Source organism: Daktulosphaira vitifoliae, unplaced genomic scaffold, assembly GCF_025091365.1.
Source record: "Daktulosphaira vitifoliae isolate Bord-2020 unplaced genomic scaffold, ASM2509136v1 Scaffold_5, whole genome shotgun sequence".
Classification (NCBI taxonomy): domain Eukaryota; kingdom Metazoa; phylum Arthropoda; class Insecta; order Hemiptera; family Phylloxeridae; genus Daktulosphaira; species Daktulosphaira vitifoliae.
The window spans coordinates 18455672-18474253 of NW_026099576.1; the positions used below are offsets into that span (position 1 = coordinate 18455672).

General features: G+C 26.7%; 2 protein-coding genes and 1 long non-coding RNA gene across 7 annotated transcripts in view; 2 read left to right on the forward strand and 1 right to left on the reverse strand.

Moving 5' to 3' along the window:
- LOC126907492 (chromodomain-helicase-DNA-binding protein Mi-2 homolog) overlaps positions 1-11194 on the reverse strand; it is a 15423-nt gene extending 4229 nt beyond the window's left edge. The window contains exons 1-27 of one of the 3 annotated variants that reach the window (XM_050688823.1): positions 10927-11194; positions 9990-10057; positions 9781-9906; positions 9582-9726; positions 9375-9523; positions 9179-9316; positions 8922-9110; positions 8620-8862; positions 8358-8557; positions 8151-8274; positions 7883-8080; positions 7525-7685; positions 7281-7455; positions 7059-7180; positions 6740-6995; positions 6003-6305; positions 5696-5935; positions 5097-5584; positions 4116-4239; positions 3861-4049; positions 3501-3800; positions 3337-3439; positions 3143-3267; positions 2069-2160; positions 1813-1999; positions 1544-1732; positions 1313-1468 (exon numbers count right to left, since the gene is read on the reverse strand). In XM_050688823.1, coding sequence (XP_050544780.1) covers positions 1313-1468; positions 1544-1732; positions 1813-1999; positions 2069-2160; positions 3143-3267; positions 3337-3439; positions 3501-3800; positions 3861-4049; positions 4116-4239; positions 5097-5584; positions 5696-5935; positions 6003-6305; positions 6740-6995; positions 7059-7180; positions 7281-7455; positions 7525-7685; positions 7883-8080; positions 8151-8274; positions 8358-8557; positions 8620-8862; positions 8922-9110; positions 9179-9316; positions 9375-9523; positions 9582-9726; positions 9781-9906; positions 9990-10057; positions 10927-10963 — 4827 coding nt within the window. In that variant the 5' untranslated portion in view covers positions 10964-11194. Of the gene's footprint in view, positions 1-1312; positions 1469-1543; positions 1733-1812; positions 2000-2068; positions 2161-3142; positions 3280-3336; positions 3440-3500; positions 3801-3860; positions 4050-4115; positions 4240-5096; positions 5585-5695; positions 5936-6002; positions 6306-6739; positions 6996-7058; positions 7181-7280; positions 7456-7524; positions 7686-7882; positions 8081-8150; positions 8275-8357; positions 8558-8619; positions 8863-8921; positions 9111-9178; positions 9317-9374; positions 9524-9581; positions 9727-9780; positions 9907-9989; positions 10058-10926 lie in introns of all 3 variants that reach the window. The other 2 variants (XM_050688822.1, XM_050688824.1) reach the window with 2 other exon arrangements.
- LOC126907505 (uncharacterized) overlaps positions 1-18582 on the forward strand; it is a 131111-nt gene that overhangs the window by 89940 nt on the left and 22589 nt on the right. The window lies entirely within an intron of this gene.
- The window catches only part of LOC126907495 (neprilysin-1-like), a 35354-nt gene that overhangs the window by 10446 nt on the left and 6326 nt on the right, over positions 1-18582 (forward strand). Inside the window, exons 1-3 of one of the 3 annotated variants that reach the window (XM_050688826.1) lie at positions 15705-15966; positions 16746-16890; positions 17169-17690. In XM_050688826.1, coding sequence (XP_050544783.1) covers positions 17285-17690 — 406 coding nt within the window. In that variant the 5' untranslated portion in view covers positions 15705-15966; positions 16746-16890; positions 17169-17284. Of the gene's footprint in view, positions 1-15704; positions 15967-16745; positions 16891-17168; positions 17691-18582 lie in introns of those variants that run through there. The other 2 variants (XM_050688828.1, XM_050688829.1) reach the window with 2 other exon arrangements.

An 18582-nucleotide genomic window follows, 5' to 3' on the forward strand; every position in this document is an offset into this window, starting at 1 on the left:
AAAAAAAAAAAAAAAAAAAAAAAAAAAAAAAAAAAAAAAAACACATCATAGTAAAATCAATACCTTCTCAGCTTCGCATCGAAGCTAATAAGCTCTAATATTTTTGAAGATGTTTTTGTGGGGTGTGTATAATGTATGTAATTAGATAACATACAATGATAAAAACATTTTATAAATTATAATATAGTTACCATCTTATGTCATTCTAACTCAGATACTATTAACAAAAAATTATTTTCCAAAGTACTTTTTAAGAAAAAAATTATTAAGTATTTTTAAAACGACAATTATTCTTTTTTTAATCATATATTCAAAATCGATAGATTCAAACAATAGTCATAAATTTTTGGATTAAAAATTAATATAAAAATGAAATTCAGCCTTTTATTATAATATATGATAATGGTCAATTCTTTTTCTTAATACCAACTACTTGTAGTTATCGTACCCACTTATCGTACATTTCCACTAGCCACAATCTCCTATATCAGCAGTCCTCATATCGCATTCAATAGCTTCTCTCTATCTTTTTTGATCTTCCTCTACCTCATTTTGCCTCAAAATTCATACTATAACTGTTCTTACAGCTTCCAATTCTCCTCTCCTCATGACATGACCTAACCTTTTAAGTATATTTTCTCTCATCTTATCCACAATTGATGTTACACCTATACTCTCTTATATGTTCATTCTTAATACTATTTATTCTAGTCACTCTACTCATCCATTAAACCACCATACTCATCTATGCTCCATTTTCTTGTCAACTGCCTATCACTAATACTGGTCAATTAAAATTAATATGATTCAAACTGTAATTATGTTATTTAAATATTAGCTTAATTTTACTTACCACTGGATAATATAAATGGTATTATACTACTATAGTACATATTTTATCAGTTCAGATACTATCTAGCAAGTAAAGATCATCAAATTAAATTCAATGTTAAAAGATTTCATCATGTCTGATTAAAGCTTATTCAAAATAATACCTTCTATTTAATAGTATGATCATTTCTTTTTTTAAGAATCTATACCTTATATCAATGCATCCAAATTTATGCTATAGGATCATTTTGAAGGTATAATTAAAGAAGTTTAATGTAAACAGAAATTTGCTTCAATATAAGCAATTAACATCATCAGTTCAGATACTATCTAGCAAAATATTGATCAAATGGATTCAAAGTCATATGATTTCATCATAACTGATTACAAATTAAATAAATAAAATAACTATTATTTATTTACATACTTTAATATAATCATACGTTTCTATGAAATAATAGCAAATTTTATAAATACTAACCACTATAGCAACTTCATCATTTTTCTCAGATTCAGATGAGATATTATTTTCTATTTTAATAACTACGGTGGGATCTTTTTTTTCTTCAGATTTAACTTCAGCAGTTTTTTCAGTATTTTCAGTTTCATTATTAACTTCTTTAGACTTGTCAGGATCCTGAATCACATTTAATTTATATTATATTAATAAATTAATGAAAAACATAATATATAATAAAATTTTAAAACATACAGCCACAGATGGTTTAGTTTCAGATTCAGTTTCAGTCTTTTCTGAAACTGTTGTTGTAGGAGTTGAAGCTTCAGAACGTGGTATAGGTGTAGAACTAGTAGATACATCTGCTACTTTAATAGTTTGTATTGGTTTTCTAATAAGCTCAGGCATACTGTAGAAACCATTTATTTCTTCAAATTCTTGAACCTATTTGGGATTTTAGTTTACAATAATTTATAATTATTATAAAATAACCAATTTAAATTTAATGTATAGTTATTTTATACCTTCTTACGAATAAGCGACATAACACCGATTCTAGTAAGCACATGTTGACGACTTAAACCTTCACGCGGAACACCATCTGCAAAATTTTCTGAGTTATCTGCACCAGGTTCACAGAGATGACGCATAAAAAGTGACACATATGCTTTAAAATTTTTTTCTGATTTTCCTCTAAGATCCCTTACAAGCCTAGTAAAAAAATTCATAAATTAATGATTTAAATACTAAAAAAAATATTGAATGAAAGCTTTAAATTACCATTGAGAATTAAATGCATCTTGAGGTGGCATCCCATATCTCATAATAGCATTTAAGAAGGCTTTTCTTTGCCTAGCATTAAAACCAAGTACCTAAAAAAAAAATTTAATTATTCATTGTTTATTAAAAAAAAAATATTTTATTTTGATTACAAATATTGGAAGAGGCCTTTAATAATAACATAATAACTTAAAATGATATTATTCTAAATCTCCTACAATTTATTATTCCAAAATATATAAAACAGGAAATAAATAGTATTTTAAGTCTGTTATAGCTAAAGCCAAATTTTGGATTTCTATTATTAACATTAACATAAATAATTTTGTCTTCTTATAATAATAATAAAATTAAATAATTCATTTGACTTCTATTTTTGTTTGTTTAATTTTATGAAAACTTAACGATTTAATATAAATACCAGTTAATGATCTTAATTATAGCTTCTTATTTTTATAAATTTTAATCAGACTCGAATAATGACATAGTTACATGGTTGAGGTCAATTTACAATTTGCTACCTTAATATTTTACTTTACAACTTTCAACTCATATAAATAACATTAAGATAAATTGATTTTATTAAAGTTGAATAATAATAATAATATAATTATGCACGGGTTAGAATTTTTGATGCTATTAAATTTGCCAAATCAAAAAAGGAATATTATTTGACAAGTTAACCAATAAAATTTTTTATTATACAATATAAAGGTTGCACATATATTAACACAAATAATATTCATACGTAGCTTTGATCTCTTTAATTATTGGACTGAAAAAGTATATTTATTCACTAATTAAGTTATCCAGAGGTGGAAACAATCGAAATGATTTTGATTACTATCTCAGGTTGAAATTATTCTGTTATAAGGACCATAAAAGTGATTATTGTTGTTGTTTCTTTATCAGTTTTTGCATGGAAAATTTTCACTTTGGAAATATACTTGAGTTAGTTTAAAATAAAAACCATTAATTAATGCACTTTCAAACTATACCTATTAGTTGATTCATATAATAATACTTATAATTTATTAGTTTATCTTATTGGAATAGAAAAAAAAAAATTCTTACTTCTATATTTCCACCAACTCTGGCTAATAGAGGTGGTAAAGGACGATCCCTCTCTTCTTTTCTTTCTGGTTTACGCTTAAGTTTTTTACCAGCTTCACCATCATTTTCATTAAAGTCGTCATCTTCTTTGTCATCGCCTAAAATTGTAAAATATCAAAAACAAAAACAAATTGATGAATAGTTAAGAATTGTACCTGATGGAGCTGAGAAGTCTGAGTTATAATCAGATAGATTTTCTTGCCAAGTAGTGTCTTCACGAGTAGAATCAACTACACCACCACCATCATTGTAATTAACCTATAAAAAATAATGCAAAAAATTCTACAATAAATATTTATACAGAAAATGTATATATTACTTGTTTTCGAACTCTCTTTCCTTTGCCCAACGTTCTAGAGATATCTTCTTGATGTTGCTCATAATGATGACGAAGCAATTTAACCCAATAAGCTGGATCAGTATTTTCAGCTTCTTGTTTGATGACTTCTGTATTAGCCTCTTCCTCTTCATCTTCTTCTTTAGTAACATAACTGGCTACTTTGAATGATGATAAATATTCATTAGACCAATTCTCTTTTTGTTCAATACCAATTTTAGAACGGTCTAAAAGTTCTTCAACAGCTTTATCATCATAATGAATAGCCTCTTCTTCTTTTCCCTATACCAACAAAATCAAAATAATTCTCATAGAATAGATGAAAATATTAAATTTTTTTACCTCTTCTTCTTTAAATAGTTCTTCAGTACCAAAACGTAATATATCATCTAATTCTTGTTTAGTGAAATTTGTTTGTTTACCTCCCATTCCAGGACGCACTACTAAATGAGTCAACATCATTTTTCTTTTAGCAACTTGAGTAACTCGTTCTTCAACAGAATTTCTTGTTACAAATCGATAAATCATGACCTATAATAATTATAAAATGTATTATATTATTTGCTACCCACCAAGTAAGATAACCAAAATAATTACTTTATTTGCTTGACCAATACGATGGGCTCTTGAAAAAGCTTGGATATCATTATGAGGATTCCAATCAGAATCATAGATAATTACAGTGTCAGCTGTTGCTAAATTAATACCTAATCCACCAGCCCTAAAATCAAAATAAAAACTTTTTAATTACTATTTTGAGCTAATTTAATCATTAGAAAATATAAACAGAATATAAAACATATACAGAATGGCCCAGCACACACAGACGACTTAAATAATTTTTGATCCAGTTAATATACTTTTTTTGATAATAGTTATATGTCAGATCTATAATTATATTTTAATAATTCATTTTTTTACATTTTATTAAAAGTATAAATTATTTTTAAATTTTAAATAGATTTTAAGAAAAATTTTAGTAAAAAAATATCTTATGAATATTCAGTAGTATTTTAAAGTTTGTGAAAATTTTAATTTTCATGTATTATTTACGGTATTAGAATTTGAAATACGTGTTGAGTAAAGGACAGAAGTATACACTTTTCATGATTACTATAATTTGGAGGTGTGTAACTTTTCTACTAAAATTACTTAGGCATTTGAACAAGAACCATTAGTAATAATTGCCTTATCAAATTTCTTATCATCGTATTAATACAAGTTTGTAAATATAATAAACATAAAAAAAAAAAAAAAAAAAATATTAACTAGATCAATAGTTATTTATGTTGTCAGTAAGTGCTGGGCCACACTATCTCAATTTTTATGTTTTAAGTATAACAATGGAGTAAGTATCAATGTGTATGTGTATTAAGTATGCAATGGTAAATCTATAATAATGGATGGTGTTATAGTAAAATTAACATTAATTAGTGAAGAGAAGTTTAGTACAAGATATAAACAAGACTTTTTTTAGGTCATCCTTTACTAAGAGTAATTTCTACTGAAAAAAATATATATTTAATTCTCTCCACATTTTTTTTTCAAATTTAGATCTATGATAATTAGAATTTATACCTTGTAGATAATAAGAAAACAAATTGTTGAGCCCCAGGTGCATTGAATCTATCTATTGCTTCTTGTCTTTGATTTCCAGTAATTGAGCCATCAATTCTTTCATATTTATAACCTTCTCCTTCTAAGTAATCTTCAAGTATGTCCAACATTTTCGTCATTTGGGAAAATATCAACACTCGATGATTTGTTTCTTGCAACTTTTTTAGCATTTTAGACAGTAGAACTAATTTTCCTGCAGCCCTTGTAAGAGCACCAATTTCATAACTTCCATTAATTGAAGTTGGAGCTTCTTGTGCAGCTGCTGGGAATAGGTAAGGATGATTACAACATTTCTTTAAGTCCATCATTATATTTAACAATGAAACTTGTTGGCCACCACCACGGGGATTCAGTGCTTCAAAGTTTCTAGTCAATATATATTTGTAGTATTTTTTTTGCATTGGTGATAATTCTACACGTACAATGAACTCAGATTTTGATGGCATATTCTGAAAAAAATATTTTTATTTAAATAAAGCATACTATGGTAAATTAAAAGAAATCTCTTTTCTTTCAGTCTAGAATTTTGAAACAAATTCTTATAAAAGCCTAATAATTACTTTTAACACATCAGCTTTTAATCTTCTAAGCATATGAGGTCCTAACATTTCATGTAGACGTTTCACTTGCTCTTCTTTTGAAATATCAGCAAATTCATTTTGAAACACTGTTAGATCATTAAACTTTTCAGGTGTCAGAAAGTTTAATAAATGGAATAATTCTTCTAAATTGTTTTGCAAAGGTGTGCCAGTCAATAAAAGTTTGTTACGTATATTATAGCCAGCTAAAAGCCTGAAAAACTGAAAAAAAAAAAAAGGTGTTATTGATCATTCACAATTGAAATTTTTTTTTTTTTTTAGTGATTACCTTTGATTGATTGCTTTTAAGCCTATGAGCTTCATCTACAACTAATACTGCCCAATCAATTGAACCTAATAATGGAGCATCAATAGATATCAATTCATAGCTTGTAAGTAATACATGGAATTTAACGGCGCCTTTAATTTTAGTACAACGAACTCCAGAACGATTATCATCAAAAGAAAATTCATGTTCTCTGATTGTTACTCTTGAATCTTTGTCTCCAACATATGATACAACATAAAAATCTGGAGCCCAGGTTTCGAATTCTCGCTCCCAATTTATAAGAGTTGATAACGGAACACTTACCTAAATTAATAGAATTATTATTTTGTTAATAGTTCAATTATTAATATATTTAAAGACTTGAAATCAATAACACGCTGTGTCCAAAAAAAAAAAAAAATAAAAAAATAATTTTGAGTAATCAATCATTTTTTGAAAATCAAAAAAAAAAAAAAAAATTCTGAACAAAATGTAAATCTTATAAATAATTTATACTTATAACTGATTTATGCTAATAAAAAAAAATGTACACTAGTCCTTTTCAATTTTTCCTTTATTAATCTATATATTTTTATAAATAAATTATGAAACAATTCTCATTTCCCACCAATTGTACTTAACTTTTTTTATATGTTATTGGGCTTGTTACTGGGATTAATTTAAATTTTCAACTTTTTGATACACATGACATTATTGATTTCAAATCAATATTTACATAAATTATACGTAAATATTACCAAAAATGGTCCTTTACAATGGCCTTCTTTATAAAGGGAATATAAAAATGTAATTGTTTGAATAGTTTTTCCAAGGCCCATTTCATCAGCTAAAATAGTATCAATCCCTTGTCCCCATGAATATCTCAACCAATTTAAACCTTCCAACTGATAAGGGTGCAGTTCCATGCCAGTCTCTACAAGATAATCTGGTTGTTTTTCATACTTTTTCTTCAAATCAGTAACTGGTTTATCAGGTGCAGCTACAAATTTGCGGCTAGAAAATTTGAAATACAATGTATAATAAAGTAACACTATATAAAATGTAGTTATTAATTACCAAGTTAATCCAGGAATGTGTTTAGAGGAGTCTTCATCTTCAACAATTTCTTTTTTAGCATTACTTTTTTTACCTTTGCTTTTCTTACTCTTTTTTGTAGAATCACAAGATGCTCTTAAGTCCTAAAATTATTTAATAATTTAAAATTACCAAGAAATAAATAATAATCATCTAATAAATAAAACCAAAAATAGTGATTTATGTAATAATTTTGGTAATTACCCAATAATAATCAATGTAGCTTTTAAGATCAATATATTCAGAATTTTCATCTTCCCATGTAGCAAAATTATAAGGTAAATCTCGCCATTTAACTAAGTACATCATTCTTCCATCTCTTAAATGCTTATGATTAAGTATACGATGGACTAGTAGCCATTCAGGTTTTACACCATACCTTGATATTTATTTTAATAATTAAAATACAATCTATAAATTTAATAACTAAATACTAATTATAAAATACCTATAATATCTTTCTTCTAAAGCAACCTGATCACCACCAACATCACGAATTCTTTTCCACCTGTTATCCATTTCATCAAGAGGTTCTTCTAATTTAGGAGGTTCATCCATATCAAATTTGCGCATGTAACTCCTAATAGTTATAGGATGAAAAACTTCCATCTAATAAAATACAATTGATTCAGTAAAAAAAAAAAAAAAGATTAAAAATATTATAGTTATAAATAAATAATTAAAATTTAGGATATGGGTGGCTGACCCCAAGTAGTTGGGATTAAGGCAAGGAAAAAGAAGAATTAAATAATTAAAATATAGAATAAATAATTTAATTCTCAAATTAATCAGATTAATAAATTTACTTGAACTTCTGAGACCCAATCACATTTCCAATAACTCTGATCATGCCATTTAACAAAATATTCTCGCTGCCTTTGTTGTTTGTTTCGCCTTCTATTTGCTCTTTCTTGTTGTTCATCTACTGGTTTACTAGTATCCTCAGGAAGAGGTTTCCATCGCCATGTTAAAATTTTGGAAACTTTACCAGGCAGTGGTTTGGCCTAAAAATTCAGAATATATTAAAATTAAGAGTAATAATTCTACTAAAAATATGTAAAGTAGATTATTTACCGAACATCTTGGACATTTCCAATCACCATCAGGTACATCAGTAATGGGTGGGTTCAAACAGAATGTATGATATGCGGCAGGACATGAATCACAACATAGTAGTTCACCACCATCTTTACAAACTCTTTCAACAAAATAAGAATAAGAGTAGTTATCAAATATTAAATGGATCAATATTTCAATAAATAAATATAAATGAATACACACCGACAAAACTCTTGATGTTCATCTTCTTCTTGTTCTTGTCCTCCTTCACTCTCACAATGGGGACAAGACCATTTACCTTCAGGAGTATCTTCTAGTTCTGGATCTAAACAAACAAGATGATATGCTTTTGGACAGGTATCACATAGCATAATTTCACCTCCTTGTTGGCAAACTTCACAATAGTCTTGATGATCCGTTTGCTGATAAAAATATTTATTAGATGAAATTATAATAAAAACAAAATATTTATATAAACACTTACCTCAAAATCATCACCATCGCCATTGCCTTCTGGGAACTTAGATGTTGTTTTAGTTTTCTTTTTTTTCTTAGATTTATTTCCAATTTTAGTTTTAGCTTTTTTCTTGGGAGCATCAGGATCATCTTTATAATTTGCTTCAGCTTCAGCCATTGCACCTTCTTCAGCTTCCTGCAACATTTGTTCAAATTCTGCATCAGAATCTCCAGCATTGTCTCCAGCACCAGTACCATCAGCATCTTCATCCTAAAAATAATGCAGAATTATAAAATATCTTCCAGGAAACATATTTTATAGATACTAACTGAACTTGCTTGTTTACGTTTTCCCAGTCTAATTTTTAATGTAGGCACTTTTGAAGTAGATCCTTGGGAACTTTTTTTATTTCCTGCCCCTGTACTACGCTTACTACGGTTACTACGTTTTTTACTTTTTTTCTCTTCAATTTCTTCTTCTTCTTCTTCTAACTCATCTGTTTCTTCAACAGATCTAGCCTAATTTTTAACAAAATAAATGAATAAGAAGAGTTATTTTTAATAATTACTATTTACTAAGGAAATACCTTTTGTCTTGTAGAACTTTTGGTTTGATTTTCAACTTCTTCATTACCTTCTACATCATCTTGTTCATGATGTGGGTTTAGCTGACAAAAATCACGCCACTTAGCAGCAACTAACATCATCATTTTGGCAATTACCACCTAAAAAAAATTAAAAAGATTAGTTTGAAAATCGAATATTATAAAATTTTTAAATTACCCTAGGATTTTCTTTGGCAAGAATAGGTCTAACGTGCTGTTGAAATAATTTATAGGTAGTTAAATTTTGAAAATCAGCATCAGTATATTCAATTTCAACATCTTGCAAACCAAAAGTTTGGCAAACTTCTTCTACTGAAGGCATTCCCGCTAAAAAAATGACAAATTAATTAAAATTTCACAATAAATCATTAATATGTTATCTTACTGCCATTATTATCTTGACTTTGAGAAGTGGTCGGAGTTGTTACTTGATGATGTTTAGAATTTTTAGATTTTTTAGATTTTCTATTGGAATAATCTGAATCATTGGCAGCATTATTATCTTCTTCTACATTTGCATAGTCACTCTCCTAAAATTTTATCAATTATACTAAAAATATGCAATAATATAAAATAATTTTTACCTCAGCACTGTCACCACCTCTTTTTCTTTTCTTTCTTTTTTTTTCTTTTTTAGAATCACTTTTTGCTTTACGCTTTTTACCTCTTTTTTTTTTACGTCCTTCAGGATCATATTCATCATCTTCTTCCTAAAATTACATTTAATATATTGAAATTGTTCAAAATAATAAATAAACCTATTTCATATAATTAAACTTGATTAAAAACATACCTCTACACGTTTATCTTCATCAGAGTCAAATGAGTTTTCTATACGACTTGATGGGTCATCATAGTCTTCTAAACAAAAAAAAAATTGGAATACAAAATGAAAAATATACTCAAGATAATTTTTATAATTAATAAAAGTTATGTTAAGATTTAAAAAAAAAATGGAATAAAAATGAATCTCTTAGATAATACTTTAATATATTAGTAACTATCATTTTACTGCAATATTCTCATTGTATACAATTAAACAATTAATACCTATTTGATAACAATATAGGTGTTTATATTGAAAAAGAAAATAATCATCATCTAAAACAATAGTATATAAAATCTGTATTGAACTATTCTATTTTAATGTAATAAAATTAGTTTTAAGCAAAAAGTAATATATACATTATTTCTTGGGAAATAAAAAAGAATAAATAAATAATTTATCTATAATAATTATTACTCTAATTTATATGTTTCTATACAAGTAATCTGTTAATGTAGTTAATTTTAATATACTATTACATCTGATATAACTTTAAAAAGATGAGAACCATGACGAATGTTTTCCCTACATTAGATATCTTTATACATACACACTACATTAAAAGTTGAATTCAGATTTTTTAATACCCTAAAAATTGATTTTACAAACTCATAACCTTAAAAAATCCAAAAATATTTAACATTTAACAGAATATTGGAAATAAATTAATCGGCGGCACGACGAGTGTTCCACCATCTTGTTTGCGGTTGTCCCCATTTGCAAAAACTAGCGGCCCTAATGAGCTAATTAACGTGGCGGCGAAGCCGGAGATATCACAGAGAAAATGTTCTTTAGCCAACATAGAAACGGTTGCCGGCTTTTATGATTAAGATAACGGAAAGAGAGATATTAAATTACGTTCTTAAATTTAAAGGGTTAAACGAAAGACAAAAATAGTAATTACCGGTGTAAGACTCCTCAACTTCCTCGTCTGATGCCATCGCGTTCCCGGTGTTTTTTATTGGTCGCCGCTGTGCACGTTAAATAATAACATCGGATGCCGACACGCACAACTCGGACAAGAAAAGTTTTCACTAAAAATACTTAACGTGATAAAGCACAAACCATGCGCTGCGTAACTGCCAATTAAAGAATGTAACTACAATGAAATTTATGTGATTTTAAAAAAAAAAAAAAAAAGCGTACTCCAGGCGGTTTGCGTTGTTTGGTTATTGTCTTAAAAGTATATACACGGGAAAAAAGACGCGATCGGCATTTGTGCGCATGCGTTGTTTACAATATAGGCTATAACATGCAGCGCCACAGTTTGGATAGCGGATGACGAGGAAAACGTCGGTCCGACAACAAAAACAACTGTATGAGATTACCGTGACAGGTGCGGGTAGGAGAGAAAATTGTTAGTGGAAAAGAATGAAAGAATGGAAACGAAGTTTAAGATTTCAGATATTTCGCTGGTCAAAGACAACAGACAAAAGAATACTGCAACTGGTCAGGACGGCCAGAGAAAGACATGAATACAGATTTTTTTACAAATCCCTGCTCGTTGTGTGGTTATGATTTAATGTATCCATTGAACTTGATAACTGGTCACTATATAGTTATTACACTTATTAATTATAGTATGGTTTACATACTTCAAAATTTTAATGATTAAAGTTTCAACAGAAGAAACTATTGTAAAAGTAATAATAAGTTAAAAATCATTAATTTTGACTTCGATGTAAATACTGTTTTGACAGACGTGTGTTTAGAAGCAAATAGAGAACAAGTCCACCTTTTTTTTTTTAAAGAAATTTGATGTCTCATCCATGATTAAATATTCCCTTTAAGACAATAGTCCTTGCTACACCACTATCTCCTTCATCAAATAGCAAAAACAATTTCATAAAAGTAATTGGAGTGTAAAATTCTCAATGTAATTTTTAATCGACTCGCTTTCATAAAAAATTGTTTTAAAGTTTGATCATTCTAATAATTCTAAAACGATGTCACTTACTAGTTGGAACTAACTTAGGCAGTTTTTTGCGATATTCAATTTTGTATTGTGAATATTATGTGTTCTATATTGGGATTATGGTATATAATGTTATTTACGGTAATCTTACCATTATCAAAATTAATACATGGATATTTTATATTAACTATTTTGACGTAACCATTCTAAAATATCTGTTTTGAAGAGCTTTTTTTCTAATTTTATTTGAGCTATCAAATATTTCCTGCAAACACCTTTTAAACAAATACTAGCTTATAGGAACTATGTATACTTCATAAGTAAATACTAACATTTTGAAAATTATTTAATATGCAATAATAATAAAATGTAATATGCTTTTAGAACAAAAAGTCAATTGTAAAAATAATTAAATAATATGATAAGTTGATTTTTAATGAAATTTAAATTTAGAACTTGAATATTTTCGGTAGTTTATACATTAACGTAGATAGAATAAAATACATTTCATGAGTACAACATGATTTATTCAAACACTTAATGTAAAATAAGGTTTGATGAAATAGCCAATAGTTTTAATTCAATTAATTTTATTATTATAACTATAAATACTATAAAGGAATTTACTAGAAAATATTTGTAAAAAAAAAAAAACGTATGTCCTCTTTCCTTTTAGTCCCTTAAAATCACTTATGAAATTGTTTTATCAGCTCTTAATAGAAAAAAAATGACAATAAGAATAAAGACAGGTGGTACAAAGACATAATATCGATCGCTCGTCTTGGTTTTTAATGAAAATGTATGTATAACAAGGGTAGGAAGTGGTACTAACTTTCTTTCTCCTTTTACAGTATTCCTATCCTCTTCTTTCGAACAAAAGAATCGTTCATAATATTTTATTAATACATGATTAGTAGCTATGTTTTAAACTGAGAAATTAGCAGTACTATTCTAAGTTGTCATTCAAATTTTCAGTAGATATAAATAAAAACTGTATACATTTTCATAAACCACAATTTCTATAAATGAATAAAGTCTATAAATGAAAACTCGATTTCAATAATCTTTTAAAAATATTTTGCATAATTTTTAAAAATTAAATTTTTTTAAATAAAAAATTACAAAAAAAAATTATTATTCCAAACGAAATTTTATTTGTTAATCTTACTATAAATATCTATAATATCCCGAAAGGGACCAAAAGAGAAATCTTAAACGGTATTATCCTTAACTTTGCAATATTATATCGATAAAGTTAACAATTTTTTAACATATGACGGTATTATATACTATTGACAGAATTCCCTGTCTCTTGAATTTAGAGTCAAGTTTAAATTATCGCGTTAACCCCCCCTGTTTTTGTTAAATTTGTTACTTAATAAATTTATTGATTTTATTGTAACGTCTTTGCTTAATTTTGATCTACAAATATATATTTTCAATTCTTTACAATATCAAATCATAAAAATTTCTTAGGTTACTTTTTTTTTATAGAAACTGAAAATAACCATTTAAAAACATAATATTTAATTGATAACACTTAATATATAGGCCATCAATAATGTTTTAAATTATTTTTAAAAATTTTGTTGTTTTTTTTTAAGCAATTTTTTTTAACGAGCTCTTACGAAAACATACAAAAACAAGTAAATCAATGATCACAAAATGTCGTGTAATTATTATTATGAAACTTAAATAATTTTTTATGTGCATACTAAATTGTTTCTTGTTATTATTGAGTTTAATAAGTTGGATACTCAATTTTCATTCATAATAAAAAAATATTGTGGAGTAGTTAAGTAAAATAAGTTGGAAACGAATATTTCTATAAATCCATAAAGGACCAGCATTTTTAAAATACTTCAAAACTACACTAAATTTCAATTAAATTGATAAATATTAAGGTATCGACTTTTTATGCCATTAAAACTGAAATATTAAAAAAATTGTTAAACAAATCAAATCAAATGGTTATCAAAAACATGTACCTACTCATGACTTCTTAAACAACCTATTTAATCTTAAATATCTATAATGCAAACTTAGATTTACTGTGTAATAAAAATTGTACACTTATGGTTAATTATTTAAAATTAAAATTATTTAACTCAAAAAACCGCAAAAAAATGACAGAAAAATCGCGGATAAAAATTTTGGAAACAATATTACTATTATTAATTATAATTCATACTGACACCCCGACCGAAAAAATTCCCTTAATTACCCCTAGTAAATTAATCACATAGTAATATTATCACATTTTACCAATTTACACAAGTTTAATAATAAATTTTTCAATTGGCCAAAATCCCAATTAATTATATTGTTTTTATTTATAAATATTTCTATTGCCTACCTTATATTAGGTTCTTTGTAATTATTTACGTTTATAATTAGTTTCATGGTTTTAATTGAGTATTTTATGCGTTTCGTCTTAAAATGAATTTTTTACCGAAAAAAATTCCGTTAGAATATCTCCTTGTAGGCATTAAGAAATGGGGGTTATGAGTGTTGATTTTGATAATTAAGACTTAGTAAGAAGAATGTTTAAATTTTCTACAAAAAAATTCGGTTGTAAATAAAGGTTGTTTAGGAAAAATAAAAACTGCCTTTATTTAAAATCAGTTAAGGGGAATTCCATAGTAATACTGAAAAAAGAAAATTATTTTAATAAAGTATCAAAAATGATTCCAGATGGTCTGTGTAAGAAATTAGATAGAATCCATTAAGTAAAATGATAAGGGAGGCTTGTAATTTTTTTGGAGATTTCCCCCATTTACGGGGAACGAGGGAAATGTTTTCAATTTTTGAGGGTAATGTCTTCGATTAGATATGATTTGTGATCTTTTGACGTATCGTTGAAAGAAATCGGTTCGGTGAGAGCTGATAAAAAGTGGTGACACAAAAAAATAAATAAAAAAAAACACATCATAGTAGAATTAATACCTTCTTAGCTTCGCATAAAAGCTAAAAACACATCATAGTAAAATTAAAATCTTCTCAGTTTCGCATCGAAGCTAAAGATAATCTAATAAATTAAATTTTAAACCGTCACGTTAAACTTTGGGACGTCTATGGTTTGAAACAGACATTCCATCACAGTAACAAATATAATCCTCACTTATGAATATATTCATACAAATACTAAAAGAAATATTTTATATATGTATTATGAGTTTATTTGTGATTTCTCATTAAATTTTTGTATAAGATTTTATTGTTTAACTATAAACCAGAAAAATTTAGTCACGGTTTGATTCACTTAACTATGAAGATTTTTCTAATAGTTTTCATATTAGTATGTTCCGAATTAATGACTTATATATCTAGGTTAGTATAAATAATAACCATTTTATGTCCCAAATACTTACAATAAAATAATTATTTTGTTTTACCTACAAAAATTCGAATTCGTTAAAAAATTCTTATAATTTTTAGCTCTATCTAGCTTATAGATATACAACTAAATTTACTTTTGTGCTTATTGATTGTATAACCTTGTTGCCGGACACAGTGCAGCATCCGTTATTTATATTTTGTGACGACTTTTGCAACAAGTATTTCGTCCTTAATCAATTGAAGAAATAACTATATCTATAGAACTTCTTAAAAAATTGAATTAATTAATTATAGACGGAATTTTAAGGAAACTTATATCCACGTAATTTATAAATTACAGAAATTTACTTTTGGGCCATAACTTTAGGTGCTATAATTTGTGTCCTGAGAAAGCATTGATTGGCACCCGTGAGAAAAGAATCAGCGCGAAAAAGTAAGCGCGTGCCCGTAGCGAAAGTAGTCGAAGGTTGGCGAATGATAATATACTTAAGTTAGAATTATACTGAGCTCGTATATAAATTGGTTGGCGTCCTTAACAGTGTACCAGAAAACTATAGTTCTTGATCGCGATAGTTCCATCACTGAAATAATCTGAAAAATAATGATCGAATAAATTTAATTGTTTAGATGAAAAAAATGTTATTTTTACCATAAACATTAATCACTGTACACTTAAAGAAAACTATTAGAGTAAGTACTACTATTAGATCTTGTAAGACATAAATCATGTTAGACAAGACTATTTTTATAAAAAGTAATGAGACTTTTCCAAAAACGTAATAAATTTTAATTTATTGACAAATTTATGTCATCAAATAATCTACAACAGATATTGGCTAATATCACTAATAATAAAGCATTTTAACGAAATTCAATTAAACATCAAATCTAATGTAACACCCCAAATAAAATTGTTTTTAGATTATATAAATGCAAGTAAATTGCTCTGATATTGAAATTAATTTAAATTCTCTTTTTTTTTTCAAAGTTAAAGTCATCTTTAATTTATATCAGCTTTTGTTTTTCTTTATTAAATTTTATTGTTAAGAGAATTATGAATAATTTAACTGTTTTTGTAATTTTAGTAAAATTTTTATGACTGATTTTAAATAGAAATAATAATGAAAAGTAATCATAAGTGTGCAACATAAACTTATTATGAATATTCTCGTTAATTAATACGCACGATCTAGACAATTTAAATCTCTATCCTAATTAAACATAAAATTGTAATGTAATGTATCTAAAATCGTGGAACAGATTTATTCAATTTAAATCTGTTTTTCCTGTTTATGCTAATAATTTTATTTAATTCACTGACATGTGGATAGAATGGAATATGTAAGAGTTTTAAGTAGTTTTTAAATTTGTAAACTACCGTCGTCTTATTAACATTAAAATTAATAAATCAAGTAAATAATTTTAAAAAATTAATACTGAAAAACTGAATTAGGAATTTTCTTTTCTAGGTTGTTTTAATGAATGTCACGTATGCAGTATAAAAATCAGTTGAATCTTTTAGAGATCAGCGGCCATGAGTTTTTCACAGATCACTTGGACAAATTAAATCTAATCAATAAAACCATGCAATTTTCGGTCGACAAGGTTAATCAAGTAAACAAAAACCCTATTCGCAATCCGATAATTAATATCATTAACTATAAAAAAAACATTAGGGTTAATGAAATTTAAAAATTTTATCAACAATCAGATTTAAAAAAAAATGCGATTTTCTAATAATTATCAATATATCAAATGAACATTCTAATTTTGTATATTATTTTAATACTATTTATTGAATAATTTATTATTTCTGTCAATCATCTCCCAAAAAAATTTAAAAATCGTAACGCACAAATGTCTAAGTGCACTATGTTTAAATTATATTTCAGTAACACTCATTGCAGCTGTAGTAAGAATGAATATAATTCAGATTGCATTTTTCATTGAAATTATTAACGATTTCAAAAATATTATATCGGCCACATCGAACAAGTAACCAGTAAACATGACGAGTATTTCACCAGTTATTACACCTGTTGCGTGTAAAGAAAGTTCACCCACATCGCCTTGTAGTGGTGAAATAGAAATTCGAAGTTTCAAAGATAAAGAAATAACCAAAAATGGATATTTTATTCGACAATACCAAACTAGTCTTTTGCCCGATGTGCAAGTTACATCGGTTGACGAACGTTCATCAAAAAGCAACTTTCGTATCCGCGATGTTAGTCCAATGGAAGTACCTAAACACAAAGTTGGTGGTTCCACTTGCTATCGAATATTGGTGCCAGAAACTGCAACAGAGCGTATAATATTATTTATATGCTTAATCATACTGTTCACGTTACTTGCATCGTTAACGTACTTGGTCTTAAAGGTCGAGTGCATATATGGATCAAAAGATAACTGTAAAAGTGAGTATAACTTAAAAGCTTACCTGTACGAATAAACACTAATTGACGACTCAGATTGATTAATTAATTAAAAAATAATCGTACATTTTGTATCTAATGTACTAACTTTAATATTTTCACGATTATCTAACATCAAAACGAAAATAATTTAAGATTGCAGTAATCATGGAACCGTAATAAATAGTAACCTTCAATTAGGTATCCCTATAAAGCTACCGATTCGTTTCTAGCATTAATTTGATGTTACACTTTATTTATTTATATAAGGTATTAATATAAATTGTTCTAATAATTACCTTGATATTTTACTTAAACCTTGCTATCGTAGATACTATTCAATCAATCAATAGTCTGATTAATGTATGATCACTAAATTCAGACCACTATCCGCACTAATTACTTATTCAATAATACCGTTGATTGTACATAATGAAAATATGATTTCAATGACAATACAAATGTAATTTCAAGTGGCTGAATTTTTATTTAGTATACATTTTATAAAAATTAAAAAGAGTTTACATTTTTTCTATAATATTCATAATAATATTAAATATAATATAAAACTATATATATTAAATATAATCGAATAATTAAAAATAATTAATGGTCAACTTCTTACTTTAATACTTTAAATGTATGTATTACATCTTTTTTGTCATCAATTATATATTTGAAGAGTGAATGTGTCAAACGTTCTATGTGCCAAAAATATATTTGTTCAGAAAACACAAAAAACAATGGTAACATGGGCATGTCTCACATATCGAACACCATCTATGAATGCAATTTTGTACAAGTAAAAAATTTAATTGACATTTTAAACACATACAAGATTGTGGCCTTTGGCACATAGAACATAAATCAGAAATAAAACAATTTTTCACTTTTT